Here is a 23,993-nt window from a genome sequence, read left to right on the forward strand (position 1 = left end):
AATTTATCAAAACGCGTACCCTACTTTGATATTTACCAAAGAACGCATCTTTTTAAGTACACTTCCTATTTTACTGACTTTTTATATCGTTTTTCTTTTCTCCATTATGTTTCTCTCTCTTCTCTTTTTTTATCAGCATGCATAAAAAAAAATTAATAACATTAGTCAATTTTTGAATAACATTTTAATACATTTGAAGAAGCAAAAATAAACAATGAATAACATATTTGAACTCCTTGAAATTTTAGAAATCCACTGGAACTAAAATGAGTGTAATCGGAGTTCTCTAGGTCGATCAATGGATTTCGGTCAAAACCCACTGATGGACCTAGAGAGCTCCGGTTGCATCCATTTCAGTTTCTATGGATTTCTGAAAGTGTAAGGAGTTCAAATATGATGTCCATTATTGATTTTGGCTTTTGATAGATGTTAACATGTAAAATGAAAGAATCGTCAAAAACGTCCACGTTGCAAGGATTAAAATGAGTCCATATCAGGCCCGACGTGGGTATGATATGGAATAATATCAGGCCCACGTTGGGCCTGATATGAGTCCATATCGGGCCCAACATGTCTTTTTTTACCGATTCCCACTGATGGATCTAGAGAGCTCCGATTGCATCCATTTCAGTTCCTATGGATTTCTGATGTTGCAAGGAGTTCAAATATGGTGTCCATTATTTATTTCGACTTTTCATAGATGCTAATATATAAAATCAAATAATCGACAAAAAAGTCCACGTTGAACCTTATATGGACCCATATCAGGCCCAACGTGGGCCTGATATGAAATCATATCAGGTCTAACTTGGACCTGATATGAAATCACATCAGGCCTGATATGATACGAAATCATTTTAGTTCCTATAGATTTATTGCTCTGGAAGCTTGTGATCTTGGCATGGTCTAATTGCCCCTCACACACCTGGTGAGCTAACATCAGGTTGCAGAGTTCACTCAACAGCTTTCCTCTCATGTTAAACTATGAAATTATAAGTTGTCCTCAATCCCATGTTAACTACCTTGTTTGTTCAGTTTGTTTGATAGAATTGTACTTTTTTTTAGCTTGGGAGGTGGGACTATTCAAGTTCATAATATTCAGGTGCTAGGTGGCTGCTAATACATCCTCTTTCTTGTTGCCTTTTCTTTTTTTCCCCATTGAGCACATTTTTTGAGTTCCTATGAAATTAATGAATTGATTGTGGTAATTACTTGTTATGGGTCACTGTTCTTTCATTGTGTGATGACTCCATTGTATTCTGCTTATGCTAAAACAAATCTGTCAACATGTCCGTGTCACCCAATCATCTCATTCTCATTATAAAACTCAAGTCTTAAGGTACATGTTGTGGTTGTCATACATCATTTTTTGTATATGACTGTAGGATCTACTTCTTGTAAGATATCTTGAATGAAAACTTAAATTTGAAGACCATTGTCTACTGAACCAAAGCAGCACCTGAATCCATAAACAATTAAATAGATTGTTTGAGGTTAATAGGTTTGAGTACTTGAAACTGAATAGAACAGTTGTATGAATGAAATGAGAGAGAAGGTTAGTATTATGAAGATGAAAAGGGGCAAATGTCAACTGTCGGCTAAAAAAGTTTGTTTTAAGTATTTTTTAAAATTCATATCCAATGATTAAAGAAATAATTAGGTTATGCACGGATCCATGCCAGATGATATGAAGTTCATGAAAGACCATAATGCTGGGTCTTGTCATTTTAGATAGTGAAATCTCAGTTCAGGTGCATTTGGCTGAGTAGAACACAGATCATTGTAGAAGAAGTTGTTTTCTCGAGAAGTTTGATTTCTACATCAAGCAGAGAGCTTGATGCTCAATATGTGATGTAAAATGATTTTTGTTCATTGATATTCTCTTTAAATCATTTAGTCAGATTATCATCTATGTATTTTGATTTATCTTAATTATTTTCTTGGTAAGCTATCTTGTCTGGTTATAAAAGCTGCATTTTGTATATGACACTTATGACAAAAACATCTTTGATTAATCTTGTTATGATATTTCTGATTTATGAAAGCTTAATTACCAGTCTAGATAATGTGTTCCACCGAGACATTTAATTTGGCATGAATATAGGTTTCTCAAAAGTCTATGTGGTTAAGCTTACAAATACTCTATGAGAAGATTATGATGCACAATCATATTAAACTCAACAGAAGCTTGGTAATGACAAATTTATGTCTATGCTAATGAATAAAGGAACCCTTCAGTGTGCTCGATTGACATGATCAGTACCATTTTATGAGTCTAGTACCTGTATGATATTTCTGTCTGTATGATAAAAGTGTCATCACCATGCAGATTGCATTAGATGCTTTTCTTATTTGCCTGACATTTCTAGGCCTTAGTTTATGATTTCATATCAGGCCTACGTTGGGTCTGATATGATTTCATATCAGGCCCACGTTGGGCCTGATATCTATTAATATATATTTATATCTATTAAAAGTCGAAATAAATAATGGACACAATATTTAAACTCCTTGCAACATCAGAAATCCATAGGAACTGAAATGGGTGCAATCGGAACTCTCTAGGTCCATAAGTGGGTTTTGACCGAAACTCACTAATGGACCTAGGGTGCTCCGATTGCACTCATTTCAGTTCCTATGGATTTTTGATGTTGTAAGGAGTTCAAATATGATATCCATTATTTATTTCAATTTTTCATAGATGTTAATATATAAAATCAAAGAATCGATAAAAAAAAGACATGTTGGGCCTAATATGGATTCATATCAGGCCCAACATGAGCCTGATATGATTCCATATCAGGCCCAACGTGGACATTTTTGACGATTCTTTCATTTTACATGTTAACATCTATTAAAAGCCAAAATCAATAATGGACACCATATTTGAACTCCTTGCAATTTCAGAAATCTATAGAAACTAAAATGGGTGCAATCGGAGATCTCTAGGTCCATCAGTGAGTTTTGACCGAAACCCACTGATCGACTTAGAGAACTCCGATTACATTCATTTTAGTTCCAATGAATTTCTAAAATTGCAAGGAGTTCAAATATGTTATTCATGTTTTATTTTTGCTTATTCAAATGTATTAAAATATTATTCAAAAATTGACTAATGTTATTCTTTTTTTTTTACATGCTGATAAAAAAAAAGAGAAGAGAGAGAAGAGAGAGAAACATAATGGAGAAAAGAAAACGGTATAAAAAGTTAAATTGTCAGAAGGGTAAAATAGGAAGTGTACTTAAAAAGGTGTGTTCTTTGGTAAATATCAAAGTAGGGTACGCGTCTTGGTAAATTCAGATCTCTACATGCGCCCTTTGGTAAATTGCCGGCTTGAATTTGATCCAAGTCATTTTGATTTTATAAATAGTCAAATACAGATAAATAGATCGGGTTCATGTCGAATAATTTGATCCGAAATATTAATCGGGTTAGGGTTTGCGGCTCTGCTTCTATGGCTCTGCGAGGGTTTGTGGCGCTTCGCGACAAGGAGAGGAGAGGGTTCGGAGAGGGAGGCGACGGCTCCACAAGGGTTTGTGGCTCTGCGTCGCGACGAGGAGAGGAGGGGATTCGGAGAGGGAGTCGGCGCAGCTTCAGTTTAGGGTTTGACGCAAGGGTTTTGTTTTTTCACTATCAAAACTTGTTGCTGATGTGTAACCGCAGAGTTTTTTTTTGCCAGCTCGGATTCACGAGACGAAGCAACACCGCACATAAACATCGCAGGAGATGCGTTATATATATATATATATATATATATATATATATATATCTGTATTTATATATATATATATATATATATATATATATATATATATATACTGCGGAATGCTACGGACTTGTTGATGTGGCAAAATCACATCATTTTTTTTTTTCTAAATTGCCCCTTTCTCCTCCCTCCTCCCCTCAACAATCAGCATGTCGCGTGCCACCACGGGGAGAATCCACGACGTGCTCGCGATGGGGTTCTGCACGGCCTCGAACTTGCCGACGCCTTCCTTCAAGAGGAGGATGGTCTCGATGACGAAGCATCCGTCGAGGAGCATCATTTGGACGAAGTCGTTGCTAGTGATGGAGGCGAGGTCGTCGGTGTACGCAGCGCGGGCACGGCGCTCGGAGACCTTGATGTGGCGAAGGTAGTCGACGAGCGCGTAGCAGGTGCTGCGGCCGAGGAACTTCTTGAGGTTGTGCCACTTGAGACGGTTCATGGAACAGAATAGAACACAACAAAAGGGTTTAGCCTTTTGTGTTGCCACCGCCCAAGCTTTCCTGCTACCGCCGTTGTCTACCGAACGCTGGCCAACCCTCAGCGTCCGTTGCTGCTCTGGCTAAAGGGGCATCACCTAAGGCTGCTATCAACACCAGCAATTGTTGTTGTCACCGTCTGAGGCTGCTTCCGCTATCCAGGTTGCTGCCTCCATTCAAGGTTCTGCTCTCGCTGGTGGAAGCTTTGCGTTGCTGCTCCCTCCGGCAGAAATTGTTCCACCCAAGGGGTTGTGCCGCCCAGCATGTCCTGTTCCAGCCAAGAGTATTTGCTGCTAGTACAAGGTTACTGAACCTCCGTAGATGAGCTGTGCCACCGGTAATGGGTTGCTCCGCCCAGCCATGCTGCTGTGCTACTGGAAGTTCTATTTTTGCTGAGTTAATGGCCATCGAATAGCCCTGTCCCGCCCAGCAGTTGTTGTTGCTGAAACTCAGCCCTCGCTAGAGTTAGTGCCGCTTGCCGACAGCGAAGTCTTTGCCTTCAAATAGCAACAATTGTTGTTTCCATCACGGCATCACCAGCAACGACTTCGTCCCGATGATGCTCCTCGACGGTTGCTTCGTCGTCGAGACCATCCTCCTCTTGAAGGAAGGCGTCGGCAAGTTTGAGGCCGTGCAGAACCCCATCGCGAGCACGTCGTGGATTCTCCCCGTGGTGGCACGCGACATGCTGATTGTTGAGGGGAGGAGGGAGGAGAAAGGGGGAATTTAGAAAAAAAAAAAAAAAATGACGCGATTTTACCACATCAACAAGTCCGTCGCATTCCGTAGTAATAAGTCCGTAGGATAACAATTATATATATATATATATATAACTGGATTTCATACATATTTATGAACAAAACTCATAAATAATTTATTTATTAGCTTGTTTAATTTTTTAATCATAAATTTATTTCTCTATTTCTCTGTTCAGATACATGATTTTTGTCTTTGTATTTAATTGTCTATTGGTAAACAAATTTTTATTATCTTAATATTATTTACTTATTTTACTATACATAATTAATAACAATATTTTTTAGGTTATGCTTTGGATAAGTTTAAAAATAATCTAATTTTTCATTTTAAATGGTATCTTTCAAATTTATTCTATTTGCCATTATCTTCAATTTAATATTTTTTTTAGTAATTTTCTACTCATTGAATTTTAATTTTACTTTTATTTTTCACAATATAAAACAATAATTTAATCACACTTACAATTATTAACATCTAATATAATCAAGATTTTATTAGTATTTTAATTTTCCACTAAAAAAACTTTTACAAATAAAATTAGGTATCAAAATCATACTAATGAGTCAATATTTTTAAATAATTACACGAATTATCCAAATTTAAACAATATGCTAAAATGCAATTTACTATGAGAAGTGTTTGAGTTGAGCTCGAGTAGATGACTCGCCAAGGATGCAAAGTGCCGAAGAGTTGAGTTGAGCTTGATCAACCCATTAGTTTAATTTGCGGATTAAGTGCATAAATACGCAACATTTCGATATATATATAGCACATACGAAACTTTCTTTAAACTCCTAGAATCCAAGAATGTAAAGTGCCTAGAGTTAAACTAGGCGGTTTAAAACCGATTTGGTGAGCTCATTGGTCGGTGAGCTAATTTGCATAAGGTTGCTCTTCTTACAGAAGAAGAAGAAGATGATAACGACGATGATGAGACAAGAACCCTTGGATATACCATAGAAAACTTTCACTATACTATGCAGAATGCAAGACTAGTAATACAAACAAACAAAACTAATTAATAAAGTTTTGCGATGTCTAAAGTAAACCAAACAAACATAATCACGGGATAATAATCATCAGCTGACTTTGATCATCGACAACAAAGTAATAGAAAATTCCCTAACATATATTGTTTTTAAGACAATGAACACAAACTAGCAGAGTATCTGTAGTTCAGGTTTCATTTATCAAAGAGCTTATTTTTCAACAATCAGAAAGCATCAAATTCATCATCAGTTTCTTCCGGGTGACGAATCAACTTATGAATAGATCTGTTTTGGTATCATTTCTTCAGTCTGCTCTGACCTTATTATAAACTTATCTGACTACGAAACTGTTGATCTTGTTTGAAGATCTATTTTCTCTCATTGTATCATTTGTCAAGGTTACAATCAAATGCCTGCAATAATGAAACATGTTGGCATTTGCACATCTCGCTTCTCGATACTACTAGGTTCGAGCAAGTGCAACAGAATACATCTTAGTTATACACGACTCCTCGTAAGTGAATGATGCACATCCAAGATGGAACCAGAATATATAATGAGTTGCAGGAGTGTGAATGTTAGTTCTCTAATAAATACCTTATCCAACAATGACAAACTTCTTGACGAAGTAATTCTACAGCTATCTATCTAATAACTACACCAAATAAAACCCAATAAAGTGCTAGAATATGAAAAATTGAAACCGAAATCTCACTGCTTCAGTAGAATTTTAGCACAAGGTTTCCTGAGAAAAACAACAAGGTACAATTTCAATGCAAAGAACTAAAACCACTTTGAAGTAGATAGCCACAAGTCTACATTATTGAATCATTCAAGAAAGAACTACTACTGAATCAAGAGCTATGTGAATTCCAAAGGCATATAGCAAGCTTGTAAATTAGAGTAAATAACAAACATGGAATACGTGCGCTATGCCTGCTTGAGGAATTGCATGACTTCAGATACATTTGGCAATGAAGGGATTGCCCCCTTTTTGGTAGCAGTGATCGCGCCGCATGCATTGGCGAACTTTAGCACCTCCCTCAGTTTCTTCTCATCCTACAGTTAATTGTACAATTGCACTAGTATAAGTGGTTGCATCAAAGAGGAAGAGAAAATTCTTGTGCAGCAATGGCTTTCAGATGAGTACTTGCCTGCAAAGCCGACCGGTCTTCTTCAATTCCTCGGAGCAGCCCACCAACAAATGCATCGCCTGCACCTGTTGAATCCACCTGCTCGATGGCAAATGATCCAACTAGTCCTCGAAAATCCTGCACAGGATAGCCACAGATCAACTTGCTAGTTCAGGATGCTCTCCTTGACAACAACAATGGAGACAGTGTACCTTGGTGTAGTACTTGCATCCTTGGTCCCCAAGGGTTACAAGCAGCAGCTTCAGATTAGGGTGCCAGAGTTCCATGGCAACTTCATCCTCAACGGAATCATGGCCGGTTAAGAATGCGAGCTCAACTTCGCTGACCTTGGCAATGTCGGCCTGGTTCCAGATGCTGAGGATCTGCTTGCGAGCTTCCTCCGGAGACGGCCAGAGCATCAACCGGAGGTTTGGATCGAAGGACATGAGAGCGCCAGCATTCTTGGCCAACTCCATAGCCTTAAGATGAGCCGATCGGCATGGCTCCGAAATCAAACTAATTGATCCATAGTGAAAGATTGAAGCCTGGAGAATCATTCAAGAACAATACACAAAACGATCGATTTTAGTGCTTGATACGGTTGAAAAAACAATAGGAATCAGAAAATGTCTGGAAATTGATTGAGAATTGAAGATTCATGGCGTTGGATTCATAGTTTGAATCTCCAAGTAAAAAAAATAGTAGTTTTTGCGTCGCTTCCGGACGAACTATGGGCCTCGATCTGTCGAATTAGGGTTGAGGAAGTATTGCGAGATTGAGCAAGGTAGACGAGAAATTTTACAGATTTTAACGATTAATTGATTTTGATAGGGGAGAGAAGAAGAGGGGAAGGGGCGTGTACTTTTCTGATGAGATCCACATTAAGCTCGGCCTCCGTGAGCAGCATGTCCGCGCTAGGGTTCCTATAAAACATGAACTCCCGCTCTCCGTCGGCACGGAGGGTGACAAAGGCCAAGGCGGTGCGTGCGCCGGAGTCGAAGACGACGCCCGCGTCGGAGACGCCGTTGTCGCGGAGGATGGCGGCGAGCATGCGGCCGAACTCGTCGTCCCCGAGCTTTCCCACGAAGGCGCTCCGCCTCCCGAGGCGCGTGACGGCGATGGCCACGTTAGCCGGCGCGCCGCCGGGGGCCTTCAGGAACGCCGTGGCCTCCGCCAGAGAGACGCCGGACTCGGTCGGCACGAAGTCGATGAGCATCTCGCCGAAGCTCACTATGAGGCCGCCGGCGCCGGCGCCGTTGACGATGGCCATCTCTGCGTCGGCGGTGAGAAGAGAGGCGAAATGAATCAGAGAAGCGAGTCCAATTGGGATATTTTTATAATAAAATTAAAAATATATATTATTGAACGTTATTAAATATTAGAAAATAGTTTTAAATATTTTCCTTATAAGTAAAATTACTATTCAACCCCCAATCTCCACTCCCCAATCCCCAACTCCCATCATTTTTTTTTAGTTTTTATTAATTTATCTACAATTATTAATGTCATTTTAATCGTTTGCAAAGTAGAAATTTTCTTTTTCTTTCCCTTTTTTAAACAAAATTTTGGAAAATTTTAAAAACGGAGTGGAGTTGTCTTTTGTTGACTTTGTCACGTGATGTCCATGTTTGACTTTGCCTTTTGCTTTCCATGTTTTAATTTTTTAAATTTTCATTGATATTCTTTGGCTCTAATTTTATAGTCTGTGATTGATTAAGAGAAAGATATTTTGGATATAAAATTCAACTTATTTAAATAAAAATTATTTCCCTTTTTTTATTGTTTTTATTCAACTTTTTTTTTTTTTTAACATTTTGAATTTATTTTCAAAAAAAAAACAAAATTGGATTTTTGAGTAGGGAAATTTTTTATTTTATCCTTAAATTTTTATTTATTCTCACACTATTAATTCTTAACAAAGTGATAAAAAAATACCTACCGTATGAATCCCTATAAAACTATATAGTGAAATATACTATTCTATATTATTATCTCTTACCATGTATATTAAATATTGAACCGAGATTATTTATTTGAATATAATAAGTCTTATGATTCAATAATACTTATATTATAACAATAATACAGACTTGTCTTGTTCATTTAATTGTTGGACTATTTAATTATAATTAATATATATACTTTTATGGAAAATATCTCCAATGTTGGCACATTAAGGCATTAAGCATACATTGATTAAGATTTAAGGGCAAATATATTATTTTTCAGAATGATAGGAGTAAATCTAAAATTTATAAAAAGAAATAGTTGGAATTTTGAATACGAAAGCCACCTATCAACATCCGGACCTTGATACCGTGCAAAAAAAAAACACTTCTTATCGAAGTAGATCCCTTTTAGAATAATAATAAAAAAAAAGGTTTCTTTTTTACTTTGCAAGATTCATATAGGCAACGAAGGGCTTGATGTTAAAAAGCTGAATTTATTTTTCAAATAATGAGGATTTAATTATCACTTAGGATACACCTGTATTGATTGAACGAGATCAAATTCTGTCTCAACATTTCTGCATCTCCATCTCCTCGTCATTTGAACGGAATAAATTATATCTTAAAGATACAGTATACAATATGAGGATATCATGATCGTTCGATCAACAAAAAGACACGAAAATCACAGAGGATCTAATTTGTGATTGAGACCATCTCCAATAACAAAATTTATTTTGGTGCACTTTCAATATTAATTTGATGTCATTTGAGTACCAAAACTTTTTCCAATTCCAATCAATGGACATCATTTCCTACACTAAAAGGAATATTCTTTAGAATATTCTATTTTTCCATCTTATAATTTATTATTCAACATATATATTAATTTGTTAAATATTTTTATTACGATAATAATTACTATTAATTTTTATGATATTATATTTTTAGTTACAAGAAAATTAAAATTAGTATTTTTATAATTTTATTAGAAATAATTTAATAAACATACTAATATTTAATATTTAAAGATAATACACAATCATAAATAATTTAGATAATTTTTTTAAAAAATATTTTCATCAGACTAATAATACTTAAAAATATTTTAAATATAACTTACTTATTAAAATATAATATATTTTAAAAATCCGTACTTGCACCAATTGGTGCAAGTGAACAGTGCAGCACCATCTTGGTGCTGCACTGTTCACCTGTACCAAAATGGTGTAGGTTTTGGGGTCTCTATTGGAGAAGACCTGGTGTCTCTTTTATATCAAAATGATGTAAAAAAGTATCGGTTGGAGTTGATCTGAACACCAATGAAGTAGGGGCACAACGAAGTCATGATACTTTTTGATTTTATTTTATGGACATAATATGGTGCCAAATCATCTATCACATGGTTAATTAGATTGTAAAATTTGGATGTCTCGTGTGTATATATATATACACAAAAATTGTTTTAATCAGTTTATTAAACGAATTCTGACTTTCAAAACAAAATCAAATCGAATTAACCGCTATGTTAAATAAAAAAATAAATTTTAAATTAATCAAAGCAAAATTTTAAATTAATCAGCTAATTCAATTTAGTCAACCTTCTACTCACTCCTATACTCCTATACATATATGAGATCATTAAACAAGAAGATTTATTAAAACAAGGTCTTACGTTATTGACAGTGGGAGAGAAGTATGATACAACGGATCTTAAAATGGGAAGATGTTCTCTCATCAAAACCACCAACGCTCTTGAAAGGCTTGAAATAATATGATTATATGAGTCCAACAAATTAAAAAGACCTGCCTGAAACAGCTTGATACCGTGCAAAAAAACACTTCTTATCGAAGTAGATCCCTTTTAGAATAAAAAAAAAGGATTCTTTTACTTTGCAAGATTCATATATGAAATTAGTTGGTGGTTACTCCAAAATATACAAATAGGATGTGTGTAAAGGTAAAAGGTAGGATGTAATTTTCAAATAATTAAAGTTTAATTATCACACAGGCACATTTACAATGATTAAATTATTGGTGAATTAGGGCGTCACATTAGGAGTCATCGTGCTTCCTCAATTTATTTGAGGGGCTTAATATGGGGTTAGACGATTTATCTTATGATTAATCGGATGGTAAAATTTGAATATCTAGTCCTCTCGAATGGGTCTAGTGGCTAGCACATGAGGTGTTGCCACCAATGAAGTCTGGGATTCGAATCTCGGCAAAGCCGAGGTAAATGTCTCCCTTATGTACTAGTCACTATTTCAAAGGCTAATAATCGCCCATGATTTACCTTCTCCATGTTGACCTTGGGACGAGTTGACGGAGACGTTGGGAGTGAACGTATTCACCTTTTTTGCCACTAATATACACACACGCTCAACTATCAAAAGCCGTCAAAAATTCGTTAAAGTCATTCTTAATTATGCGAGGCCACACCTAAAATTTATTATACCTAATGTTGTATAGTAAAAATTTTATTAAATTTTAAAAAAAAACTAAAAGTTGATTACTTACATATTTTCCTATAATATTATCATGTTTAAATTTTAGTTTTTTTCCGATAAATTTTAGTAATAAAAATTTTGTATGCTAATAGGTAGGCCACTGCTAAAACTTGTAATTACTGGGACTAATGTGGTTAAATGCTTCAATTTCTTAATGGGTCGGCCTAATGGGCCGGCCAACCGTTTGTTCCTTGGGCAAACATCTTCGCTCGTTTGAAAAATAATTTTTTTTCTTCATGTATTTTTTAAATAGGATATTTTATGTTACAAATTATTAGTTTTCTATTTATTTGCACTCCTTAATTTGGAATTTAGATTTTTTTCTATTTTTATTTCGAGATTAAAATTAGGAAGAAGATAAAAACAGAGCAATAAAATATTATTTTATGGAAAGTTATATTATTTTTCCTAAAAAAAAATATTTGACCATTGCCAGCTAAATAATTAGCTATGCCACGTGAGATGCCATGTATGGCCCACGGATCGACGGAGAGAAGCCCTATAAATGCCCAGGTTTATGGCGGGCTGAGAAAGACGCTTGGGATTTCACAAACCCTTTCCTTCGATGGAGACGACGGCGACGGCCGGGGAAGTGCCCATGGAGGCGGAGGAGAGGGCCGAGGAGAAGCTGGGACGAGTCCATCGAGGCGGCGCTGCAGAGGAGAGGCCGCTGTCGAGGAAGAACAGCGAGGTGATACTCGAGGGCTACGTCGGAGGCGGCGGCAACGGAAGGTTGGGGCGGACGACGAGCCTGACGTCCGATGACCTCGAGGATCTCAAGGGATGTGTCGATCTAGGGTTCGAGTTCCGCTACGACGACATCCCGGAGCTGAGAAGCACGCTCCCGGCGCTGGAGCTCTGCTACCCTAGGGCTCAGCCGGCGGCTTCGTCGTCGCGGCGGGAGGATCGGAATAATGACGAATCGCCTGAGGCCTCGCCTCTCGTCGCCGATTGGAAGTTCATCACCCCCGGTAGGTTGCTCCTGCCTTTGCTTCTCCGCCTGCGATCTAGGGTTCTCGGTCGATTTATGCATAACTCGGCGACTTTCCGATCTCGCTTTTTTCCTCTTGATCTTGAAATCGGGTGAAAATCCCCCAAATTCGAATTCTGATTAATCTTTTCCGGCTCTGAATTGAATCGGAAATGCAGTAAAAATTCCAACTTTAATGATTTTTCACATTGTACAATTTGAACTTTATCTTCTTGAATCTGTTGATCTTTCTCAAACTGAAATCTGAATCGAAGTTTGTTGGTTTTGATGAACAGGAGATAATCCAGAGGAAGTGAAAGCTAGGATCAAGTATTGGGCGGAAGCTGTAGCATGCATTATCAAATTGTGCCAAGATTGAACTTTTTTTTTCTCCATCATTTATCAGCATTTTTCATGTTTCAAATCTTCAGTAGAAAATGAAAAGTTTGTTTGTTTCAACATGTATTTTGATCCTAAAATTACACGATTGAAGCATTTCAAGATTATAACCAAGTTTTTAAATTACAGATCTTAATTGTAGAATATAATATATATATACTAAAAATATAATCTTAATTCAACAATTTATTTATTCTCCATTAAAAATGGATAAATATCAATGTTCTAATTCAATAAAGTATTTTCATTTTTAAAATATAACTAATAAATTTATAAAATATATACTATATTAAACATATATTCAAATTTAATTTAGATGATTATTAAAAATAAAAAAATGATAAATTAGATAATTTATTTTTAGAAAATATTAATATCAGAATGTTTATGATAAAGTTTTTATTAATTTAGTCAAAAATTGAAGTAATTGATTTTTTCCCATCATCTATTAATTGATGTTCCTTAAACATGTTTTTATTTTTTAAATCTAGTTATTGATATGAAAATTATCAATTGCTTGTTATATTAGTAGTTTATTTTCTTTTCAGTTTAATCGGTTTAAACTAATTTAGGCTTTTAAAATTGAAACCAAATTAAATTAGCCGATATTTTAAATAATAAATTTAAATTTTGATTTAATTGAACTCAACTTTTAAATTCGATTCGATCGGATAATTAGATTTAAATATAAAGCATCTCAAACACACGACTGTGAAGAAGTTCTCTGTATGATTTTATAAACCAAATTAAAACTTTTTTGATTATTGTGCCACATAATTCATTGTTACAAATACATACAAATAAGCATTTTTTTATGGTTTATAAATTTATATATATAGGGGTGGGTAATTGTTTAAATTAAAATGACTTTAATTTAGGAGTTTATGAATTAGGGGATAGATTCATTCTTAAATTTTATGTTTGGTTGATGAAAATGAAATTAAAATTTTATAATGAAATATAAAAACTCGAGTTTTGATGAAATGAGAATTACAGATCTTAATTTATATATAATTTTTTTTCAAACTCGACCAAACTTTAAAAAAATAAATCGAATAAATAAAATATCTATTAATTCAATTGAAAATTAAAATAATTAATCTTTCCCATCATCAATCAATTGATGATGTTCGATCGATTAACCATCACGAGTCTAATAATCAATTGTTAAACGTGTTTTCAGTTTTTTAAATCTAGTAGTTAATTGATGAAAATCATCAATTGATGTTACATTAGTAGTGGATTTTTATTTTCTTTAAACTAATTCTGTCTTTTGAAAATTTAAATCAAATTAACCGATATTTAAAAAAAAAAGTTAATCAAATTAAACTTTTAATTTCGATCACATCGGCTAATTTAATTTATTGGATGGCTGTTACACTTAGAAGATGTCAATACTAACAGCATTTTGGTCCAACAAGTGATTTTGTTGCATATTGTAAAAGAGAGAAGAAGGAATTCAAATTTCTATAGAAAATCTTAGATTTTTTTTCTTTTTACAATTTTAAAGCTTTTATGATTGTTGTGTGAAACACCTTCAATTACAGACGAACAAAGATTTTTTTAGTTGTTAAAAACTTGTACATAGGAGATGATCTTCGACAAATAAACATTTTTAGTGACTTACAAGTTATAGGTCAGCAATTGATTAATAATTTGATGGATCAAACTATTTAAATTAAAATTGAACACATTATTTTAGTTGACTAACTGAATCGACTGAACTTTAATATTAAAAATGAAAATAACTAAAAATTTTCCATCATACGTATCAATTATTAAACATTTTGTTTAACATTATGCTACCACAATAAACTTTTATTTTGAGTCGACTAATATTTTTTATTTAATTGATTTAACCGAATTCAGACTTTAAAACTAAAACAAAATTGAATTACTTAAATTAACCATTATTTATTTTATTATTTTTAAAATAAATAATTACATTTCTAAATTAATTAAATTAAAATTTTAAATTCAGTCGGTTCTGTCAATTACACTGACTTTTTTTTTCATATCTAACTACGTATGAGACCATTAAATAAGTGGATTTTTTTTGAAACATAGTCTTACATTGTTGGATGCTGGAGAAAAATATGACATGAAAGATTTCAAAGATGTTGTAAAGAAGTTCTCTTGTAAGATATAAATACCACCAATGTTCTTGAGAGATTTGAAATAACATGATTATATAAGTCTAACAAGTTGAAGGAGGCCTGCTTGAAATATCTGTTTTATTTTGAAACGTTGCATATTGTTAGAAAAGAGTAGAAGGGTAGTTTATTTCGCAAAGCCCATCGAGAATTGCTACCAAAAATATTTATAACTTTTTTTATTGTTTAAATTTTTATGGTTGTGTGGCATACATGAACAAACTAAGATATTTTTAATTGTTACAAAATTATATATACGAGAGATTATCTTGTAAAAATGAAGATTTTTTAGTGGCTATATATGGGAGTGAATAATTTGTTAATAATCAGAACGGTTTAAAACTAAAAATGCACAAATAAAAAAATCGATCTAATAAAATTTTTCAATAAAAATTTAACAAACTGAAGCGACAAAATTTCAATTCATTCAATCAAAAATTAAAATAATTAATTTACTCAATAATTAATTATAGTCGAACTCAATAATCAATTATTAAATATTATGTTTAATTTTTTAATTCTAACCGTTGATGGATAAAAATTATCCAACGATTAAAAAACATTCCATTCAATTTGTTGAGTTTTTATTTTCATCAATGGATTGCTATAGCAATTAACTACTATATTAACAGTCAGTTTTAATTTTGATTCAATCGGTTTAATTAAATTTAGCTTTTTAAAATTAAAATCAAATTAAACTATTTAAATTAATTGATATTAAAAATAGATAAATTAATCTAACTGAATTTTTAAATTCAGCCGATTAATTTAATGTAACCGACCATTTGATAGGAGGATTTTTTAAAACAACGTCTTATATTGTTGGCTGGGAGAGAAATATGCTGTGACAAAGTTCTCTTAGAAGATATCAATACCATCAACGTTCTTGAGAGGCTTGAAACAACATTGTTATACAAATCCAACAAGTTGAAGGAAACTGGCTGGAAATACCTGTTTGCTTTTGGAATTTTCCATGTTGTCATAAAAAGCAGAAGTATTTCATTTGCAACGTCCATGGAGAATTGATATTGGAAATTAGAATTGTTTACCTTTTTGAAGAATTATTTTACTTTGATTTTATTATAAAAGAATTATTTTTAGTTCAAAAATAAATTATCAAATTTGATGTTGACGTGTTTGCTCTGGTTCACTTGATATCCATGTTTCAATATATCAAGATTTTTAAGGCTTTTGTTCACTAATCAAGGTCTAGTAGTTGTAAAGCTGCTTTTGTTCGACTAGCTTCAGCTGTTGCATGTGTGGCTGATGTATCAATGGCACATCACCTGTTCAAGGCTCTGATCCGAAACAAACAGGCTCCGATGGTTCATAGGTGAATATAGTCCAAGTTATGATGAATGATGATCTATCAATCCATTATGTGTATGGTTATTCACAAACGAAATCGAAGAGCCATTAAAAGTGCATTTAACAGTATTGCTTAGTTAAACATGGAATTATGTTGGTTAAAAACATGGCTGTAGCTGAATTTTGGACTTAAAATGAAACAAATGTTTATTAATAAGTTTGGTATTTGATTTGGCAAAACTTATTTATATTTGTTAAATACATATAAGATCAATTAAATAGATAATTCATTAAACTAAACAAAAGTCTGAACATATATGTGTTCAATTCGTTAACATTCGTAAATAATATTTGTGAATAACGTTCATGAACAATAAAACTCTTATCAACGTGTTAAATAAATAAAAGTAATTTTTAAAATAAAAAAATAAATCAATGTTATCAAAACCAATAACTAACAAAAAATTTTTTAATTATAAACAATTTAAATAAATAAGTTTGAATTGACAACTTGATAATATAATAAATATCAAACTAAACTCTAACCAAACTCAAACTTATAAAAAAAAATCAAGCCATAATCATTTCAATAACTTAATTCATTTTAAATTTGCTTGACCTCATTACTTCACCAAATAAGGTTTTATTTGACTCGAGTCCTGTCTGAACTTAGTCTAGAAGAAGTGCTCGGAAATCTTTTGGCAAGTTATCATAAAATTAGAAAAAAATATTTTGTTTTTTTTTATGAATAATTTATAAAAGTCGGGTGATGGTGGTCGTCGAGATCCATAATTTAAAAAGTTATGATTTTTTAAAATTACTTCTTCAAAATTGATTTTTAAATTTAAGGATAAAATTGTTTTTTTTTTTTCAAAACTCCTAATTTCACTAGTGCTTTCAAAAATTGGACTTAGCTTAGATTTTTCCCCTTAGAAAGTATGTACTCATATGTTTCAACCAGAGCATCTCACAAGCACACTAGGAATACTTTGCTTGTAAATGAAAAAAATACTTAGAATGGTGTGAGATACATAAGGTATTGCATGGACTTCAGAATGCTTATGTCTATACATCAACATAAGTCTGGGCTATAAATACTAATTCAAATTGATTAAGTTGAGTCATCTTTCTTATTCAAAACTAACTGGATCACATATTTAACTTGACTAACCAAGTGAACACTACTACCTTATGGTAAACAACTAGTAGCTAAATGTTAAACATTTATTCTAAGAAAAGTAGATGAACGTTTTAAAAAATTTTCTATTTATTTTTACTTTGAAATTTACATGCTTAGACTCTAGAATAAGAATCAGGAACTTCTCCCTCAAACTTAAAAGTATTCACTTAGACTTTTGCAAAGCATTAAGTGGGAGATTAAATTTTTTTCTCTTTTTTTTTTTCTGAAATTCTTTTTGATATGTGACACAGAGTGAGTAATAGAAGTTGAGTGTTTAAGTTTTAAATGTTTACTTAAACTAAGGCTAAGTACTTAATTAAGTTAAGCTTTTATAAAAATCTTTTTAAATTTAAGTACTTAACTAAGTTAAGCTTTTATAAAAATCTTTTCAAAACTAGGTACTTAACTAATTAAGCTTTTATTAAGTTTAAGCTTTATAATTTTTTTTAAAGTTAAGTACTTAACTAAGTTAAGCTTTTATAAAAATATTTTTAAAGCTAAGTACTTAACTCAGTTAAGTTTTTATAAATCTTGTTAAAGTTAAATTACTTAACTAAGCTAAGTTTTTATAAATCATTTTAAAACTAAGTACTTAACTGAGTTTTTTTATAAAAAAAGTAAGTACTTAAATTAATTTTCATCAAAAACTTTTTAAAGCTAAGTACTTAACAAAGTTTTTTCAAATCTAAAAATAAAGCTAAGTTTTTATTAAAAAAAAGCTAATAAAATGCAATGTTTTAGGAGAAAATTTTGAACTCTTTAAAGAATTCTAAGTTCTATTTCAAAAACTTTGAAAGTTAAAGCTAAAGTACTTAACTAAGCTAAGTTTTTATAAATCATTTTAAAACTAAGTACTTAACTGAGTTTTTTTTATAAAAAAAATAAGTACTTAAATTAATTTTCGTCAAAAACTTTTTAAAGCTAAGTACTTAACAAAGTTTTTTCAAATCTAAAAATAAAGCTAAGTTTTTATTAAAAAAAAAGTTAATAAAATGCAATGTTTTAGGAGAAAATTTTGAACTCTTTAAAGAATTCTTAGTTCTATTTCAAAAACTTTGAAAGTTAGCTTTTGAAAAAGTTTCTATCTACTTATAAGAATACATACTTAGCTTTACTTGTTTTTACTTATTTTAATTTAACTTTGAATTGTATTGTCATAATAAAAAAGGAAAAGATTGTTGGTACAGAAAACACCAGACGATTAAAGCTAAGTTTTGAATATGACAAATGGTTCAAACTTAAGCTGTTTTGATCTAACAAGTTGAACTAAGTGTGCAGAAAAGTCTTAGTGATATTAGGCAAAGGAAAATCTTAGTTGCGGTTAGGCAATGAAATCCTGATATGAGGGACTGGGCAAAGTCTTGGCAGGTCGAGGATGTCAAGCGAAATCCTAGGGTCGTGGATTCTAGATAGAAGTCCTGGGAGTCGCAGACACCAGGCGAAAGACTAGACTGGTCGGAGATCAGAAGTCTAGCGGAAAAGTCCTGAAGCCTCGGATGCTAAGTAGAAGTCTAGACGGTCTGAAGGATCGATTTGGCAAAAGGTAATTTGTCCTAAGAGGAAACAGTATGTGTCGGTCTAACCTAGAGTTTCAACGAAACTTAAAGTCAGGACCGAACGGTCCGAAGGCTGTCAAAACTTGTCATTCTTTAATTATTATTTGTATGGGCTGACCTTGTTTTGTAGAAAAAGAAGTTGGCAGAAAATGATGGTCCGGGCGCTCGGAGTCCGGACGCCTTGAATGCCTTCACCCGGAGTAGGGTGCCTGGCCAAGCTCTTGGACGACCAAATGTCAATCTTCGCAGTGAACTAGAGCAAGATAATTGGTGGACCTATGTCACAGTCTGGCTGCCCGAAGATGGATGATTTTTGCAGATCAAGTTTTGATGATAACACGCCACGTCAGCCTTGTGAAGGCGCCCGGGGGAGGTTCCAGGCGCCCGAAATGAGTTATAAAAGGAGGATTCGACCAACACCTCAAGTACAATATTCCAAGCATCTTCCGTTCTTGCGCACTGCTTAGAAAACGCCTCCACAACGCCAAAACGCTACTTCGACAACTGAAGGCTCGCGACTTTAGATATTTACAGGTTGTCAATATAGTTTTATTTATAGTTTTAAAATTGTAGTTTTTATACATAATATTTGTAATCTTTCTTTGAATTACTAGTGGATTGCCTATTGAAAGCACTCTCATGTGCGGGTCTTGGAGTAGGAGTCGTCACAGGCTCCGAATTTCGCTGCGTATCTCTCGAAAGTTTTTAAATAAACTTGAAAGTCACGAGCGTTATTAACCCCAGCGTAACAATCCTATGCACACTTGATCCATCAATGCAATTATTTGATGGCTAATGGGTCAAAAAGACAGATACAGTTGTAAAATCATATGAATTTAAGGTTGTCAAAGATGCTTGTTAGAAAGAAACTATTATAGTTAAATAGCTTTGATAATACAAATATTTAGAATTATACTCATGTATTTGATTCATTTAGAAGATACAAATAGAAATCTGAATATGGTTATCAGATGCCAAAATCAGAAATTGCATATCCATGGCTAACATTATGTTTGTTTTTGACATATTTTTTTTAGGAGTGATTCAGTAAGACATATCAAAATTTAAATTGTATATTGTATATCGTACCGAAAAATTTGGTATAATAAAAATCTCTAGATATATTTCGGTATGATATATACAATATACATATACCGCATATAAGTTTCGTTGTCAAAGTTTTAGTAAATTTTATTCTGCTGAGGAAGCTAAAAACTTGGCAATTTCAAACTTAAAACTTTTCTAATTTCCATTGTTATATTGGTTATTAACTATTATTTTATTACAAATTCAATTTTTGATTTACTTATTTTTGCCAGGTCAGTTCTAAGGAACCTTGGTGAATTTGTTAGTATGAATTCACATTGACCTCTCGACAAGATCCAATAGGGAAAAAAACTGATTGCCCATCCGTCAATTCACCTTTCAATAGAGAGATTTCTTTCATCAATCTGTTTATCGACACAATATAAGTTTCTTCTTGTGTTGGGAAAACAATAGTCATTATTTCTACTGTCTTCTAAATCTAATGTAGTTGTTCTCCAAGTTGAACTAACTCCAAATTGTGTGGTTTTTCATTTGTTCAATATTTATAATTTCACACAATTAATTTATGGTCCAGTAGCTTTAATATTTTGCATTCGTTAACATTTATTTTTACGTATAAATAATGTCACATCTTAAATGCATATTGTTTGATTGATATAGTGTCAAGATACATATAAGTTATTAAAAAAAAGTCACTAGTGAAGGTTAGTGATGTAGCAAGAGTAAAAATTTATCAATTGGCACGGTAAAAATTAATCAGAATTGTAGTTGAAAGATATAAATTAAAAGATGTAAATGTACAGTTAAATTTCGGTAAATGAATATTTGATAAAGTAATAATCTTGTTTATATAATAATTTCTTTGGATCCCTACTTAAGCTAATGGACTAAAGTAATAATCTCGTTAAATACATTAAGTAATAAATATATTTAAATCGTTAAGGACTTAATGAAAATATAAATTAATAATTATTCAATTCCATATATCTATATATACCAAAACCTTTTAATCAATCGACAATACTCATACAAGAAGTCATTTCTTCTTAAAAAATTATCTAATCGACAATACTCATATAAGAAGTCATTTCTTCTTAAAAAATTATCTATAGTTGATTGTTTTTTCTTTCCACCTAAATCAAAATGAACACCATCCTTAATTTTTTATAGTGTGTTCACAAATTCTGATATATTTTGCTCATGTTATAGTAAGTAGTTGTTTAAGGTGAACATTGTATCAAGCCAACCAACATATTCTTGAAAAAGCAAGTTCATCATCCAAGCATTCTTGTTGGAATGATACTCACAGCTAAGATTGTTCATATTCACATTTTTAAAGAAATCAATCATACAAAGCTTTTTCTAACTCAGGGTAATTTGCGGATTTGTGTCTTTTAACATCACTATTTCTCATTTCATTGGACAAATATTCAGATGATCCTTTGAGAGTGTTTGATATTGTCAACTGATTGATAAATAAATAATTTATTATTTATCATAAATAAATAATTTTACTAAATGAATGGTATAAAAAGTTACTAATACAAAGTTAGATAAAACAATGGAATAATATTAGAAGAATCTATTTTATATATTATCTATTTTAAATATATCTTCTCATTATATTATTTTATTTAATCTATTTTTAATAAAAAATTTATGCTATTTCACTTAGTTTTTGTAACATTTACAAATTAAATTAAATCAAATAAACTTTTAGTTTACTTTTTGGGAATTTACAGTTACACTAATGGAGAACGAATTAATAAATGGTAAAACCTCCTATTTTTCATTATAAATGGTAAAATTTCTTCATTTTAATAAATGGTTTGTCTAGATAATTCCCACACGCGTCACGAACCCTAGAATTCTGCCAGATGTGCCCGAACCGATCAAAACGGAGACAGAATAGAAATCGGATCGAAGAGGGGAGAAGCGGGCGAGATAGAAGAGTGTTCGAGAGAGAAAGGGCTGCTTCGATTCAACCCCTTCGCGCTTCCCTGCTGCGGAAAGGTACGATCTTTGCCTCTCTGCTGTTTCTTTTCCTGTATAGTAGATGGATTGGTTCACTTTCACAGTCGCGTAAAGTAGAGAGGATTCGAGAGCCATCGAGCAGAAGCTCAGATCTGGCGAGCGAATCGTGGTCGCCAAAAGCCGCTCCGAGCTTCTTCTCTTTTTCCTCACTAATACAAAACCCTAGATTTCGATCTTGCTTGTCTTTTGCTGTTGTTGTGATTGCGATTCCCCTATTGAATGCTCGCTACGCTACTGATTGCGGTGTTGAATATCTCATTTTGATGCAACTTTTTTGAGAGATTCTTGGATTGGTAGATGATATTTGGCTTTGTGTGATCCTTCGATTAATATCAAATTCTGTTCTTTCTTCCTTATCAGGCACCGGATTCTGGTTGAACACTGTTTTTTGTTCCTTGGCAGAAAAAAGGTGCAGAAGGAGAATTGTGATATAGATTCTTTTCTCCAAGCCCTTGTTCATATATCTTTGAATTGTAATATCAAAATTTGTTCTTTCTTCCTTATCAGGCACTGAATTTCTTCAACACATGGAATCAACTATTTGATTGGTCGAACACTGTTTTATTGTTCCTTGGCAGAAGAAAGGTGCAGAAGGAGAATTGTGATATAGATTCTGAGTTATTGGGGATTCTTTTCTCCAAGCCCTTGTTCATCATATATCTTCGAGTTGCTGATACAGAGGGATGGGAAAGCCGCTGATATTCGAAATATTGGAGAAACCCGCGACTAGCTGTATCATCACTCTGTGCTCCGCGATTTGGTTCTACATTCAGAAGAAGAACATTGGATACGCGAACGTGGGATTGAGCTATGAAACAGCGATCGAAGGGCAGTATTGGAGGATTTTTACCTCTGCATTCTCCCACATCAGTGTGGTGCATTTGGTTTTCAACATGAGTGCACTTTGGAGCCTTGGAGTGGTAGAGCAGTTAGGCCATTTGGGACTTGGGATCGGGTTCTATCTCCGGTACACTCTCGTTCTGATACTCGTGTCGGGATTGCTGGTTCTGTGGACTTACCATCTCCTGATTCAGAAATTCAAGTTGGATCATTTCCGAAGAGTGACAGCCGTCGGTTATTCATGTGTGGTATTCGGGTGGATGACTATCCTCGCAGTGAAGCAGCCATCCTCAAGTCTGAATCTCTTTGGAGTTCTCTCTTTGCCGATCAGCTTTGCGCCCTTTGAATCGCTGATATTCACGTCCATAATTGTGCCGCAGGCAAGTTTCATAGGCCATTTGTCAGGTATTATCGTCGGCTACTCAATAGCCTGGGGGTTGATTCATGGCATGAACAATTACTGGACTGTTTCATTGTTCGGGTGGCTCGTACTTCTGTTGGCTCTGAGCTTAAAGCGAACGGAGACTCTTGATCTTTCATTCATTGAGATTGAACCTATAGCCGATTCTTCGCTGCCCGCATTCGGTTTTCCTTCGGGTAATGGCCGTACGCTACAAATGAATGTAATACCTAGTAGAGGCGCAGAACTCGTGTAAGTCATCAATATCACTACAAGATGATTGATCGTCACATAGCAATTGCTACTAGTATAGTGTTGTTTTCATTGATATTCTTGCGGAAAAGTGATTGTCTTATCGGAGTGCTAGTGAATTTCGAACAAAAGACTTGTTAAGTTCATCTGATCGTGTCATTCGATGTCGGAGTTGTGTATATATTGGATAGTTCTCTTTGTAAAATATCTTTCCGGTTACTCGTGCACGACGCTGATAACCAGCTCGCCGGCATTCTCGCCGGAGGACAAT

At 33.5% G+C, this 23,993-nt stretch overlaps 3 protein-coding genes across 6 annotated transcripts; 2 read left to right on the forward strand and 1 right to left on the reverse strand.

Moving 5' to 3' along the window:
• Positions 1 to 6,681: 6,681 nt before the first annotated feature.
• LOC122007326 (fructokinase-1-like) lies at positions 6,682 to 8,446 on the reverse strand. The gene is made up of 4 exons (XM_042563174.1): positions 7,987 to 8,446; positions 7,337 to 7,669; positions 7,146 to 7,262; positions 6,682 to 7,050 (listed from the first exon to the last, which is right to left on the reverse strand). The coding sequence occupies exons 1-4, from the start codon at positions 8,392 to 8,394 to the stop codon at positions 6,922 to 6,924; spliced, it is 987 nt and encodes a 328-aa protein (XP_042419108.1). The 5' UTR covers positions 8,395 to 8,446; the 3' UTR covers positions 6,682 to 6,921.
• Positions 8,447 to 12,148: 3,702 nt separating this feature from the next.
• LOC122004766 lies at positions 12,149 to 12,932 on the forward strand. The gene is made up of 2 exons (XM_042559603.1): positions 12,149 to 12,554; positions 12,850 to 12,932. Exons 1-2 carry the CDS (start codon positions 12,149 to 12,151, stop codon positions 12,930 to 12,932), a joined length of 489 nt encoding a protein of 162 aa, XP_042415537.1.
• A 9,094-nt stretch (positions 12,933 to 22,026) lies between these two features.
• Positions 22,027 to 23,868, forward strand: LOC122007327 (RHOMBOID-like protein 13). 4 transcript variants are annotated; one of them, XM_042563175.1, is made up of 3 exons: positions 22,027 to 22,209; positions 22,591 to 22,639; positions 22,738 to 23,868. In XM_042563175.1, exon 3 carries the CDS (start codon positions 22,914 to 22,916, stop codon positions 23,724 to 23,726), a length of 813 nt encoding a protein of 270 aa, XP_042419109.1. In that variant the 5' UTR covers positions 22,027 to 22,209; positions 22,591 to 22,639; positions 22,738 to 22,913; the 3' UTR covers positions 23,727 to 23,868. The 4 variants fall into 4 exon arrangements, with proteins under 4 accessions (XP_042419109.1, XP_042419111.1, XP_042419110.1 ...); XM_042563177.1 differs by having other exon boundaries at positions 22,809 to 23,868; XM_042563176.1 differs by lacking the exon at positions 22,591 to 22,639.
• Positions 23,869 to 23,993: the final 125 nt, after the last annotated feature.

Source organism: Zingiber officinale, chromosome 7B (assembly GCF_018446385.1).
Source record: "Zingiber officinale cultivar Zhangliang chromosome 7B, Zo_v1.1, whole genome shotgun sequence".
NCBI lineage: Eukaryota > Viridiplantae > Streptophyta > Magnoliopsida > Zingiberales > Zingiberaceae > Zingiber > Zingiber officinale.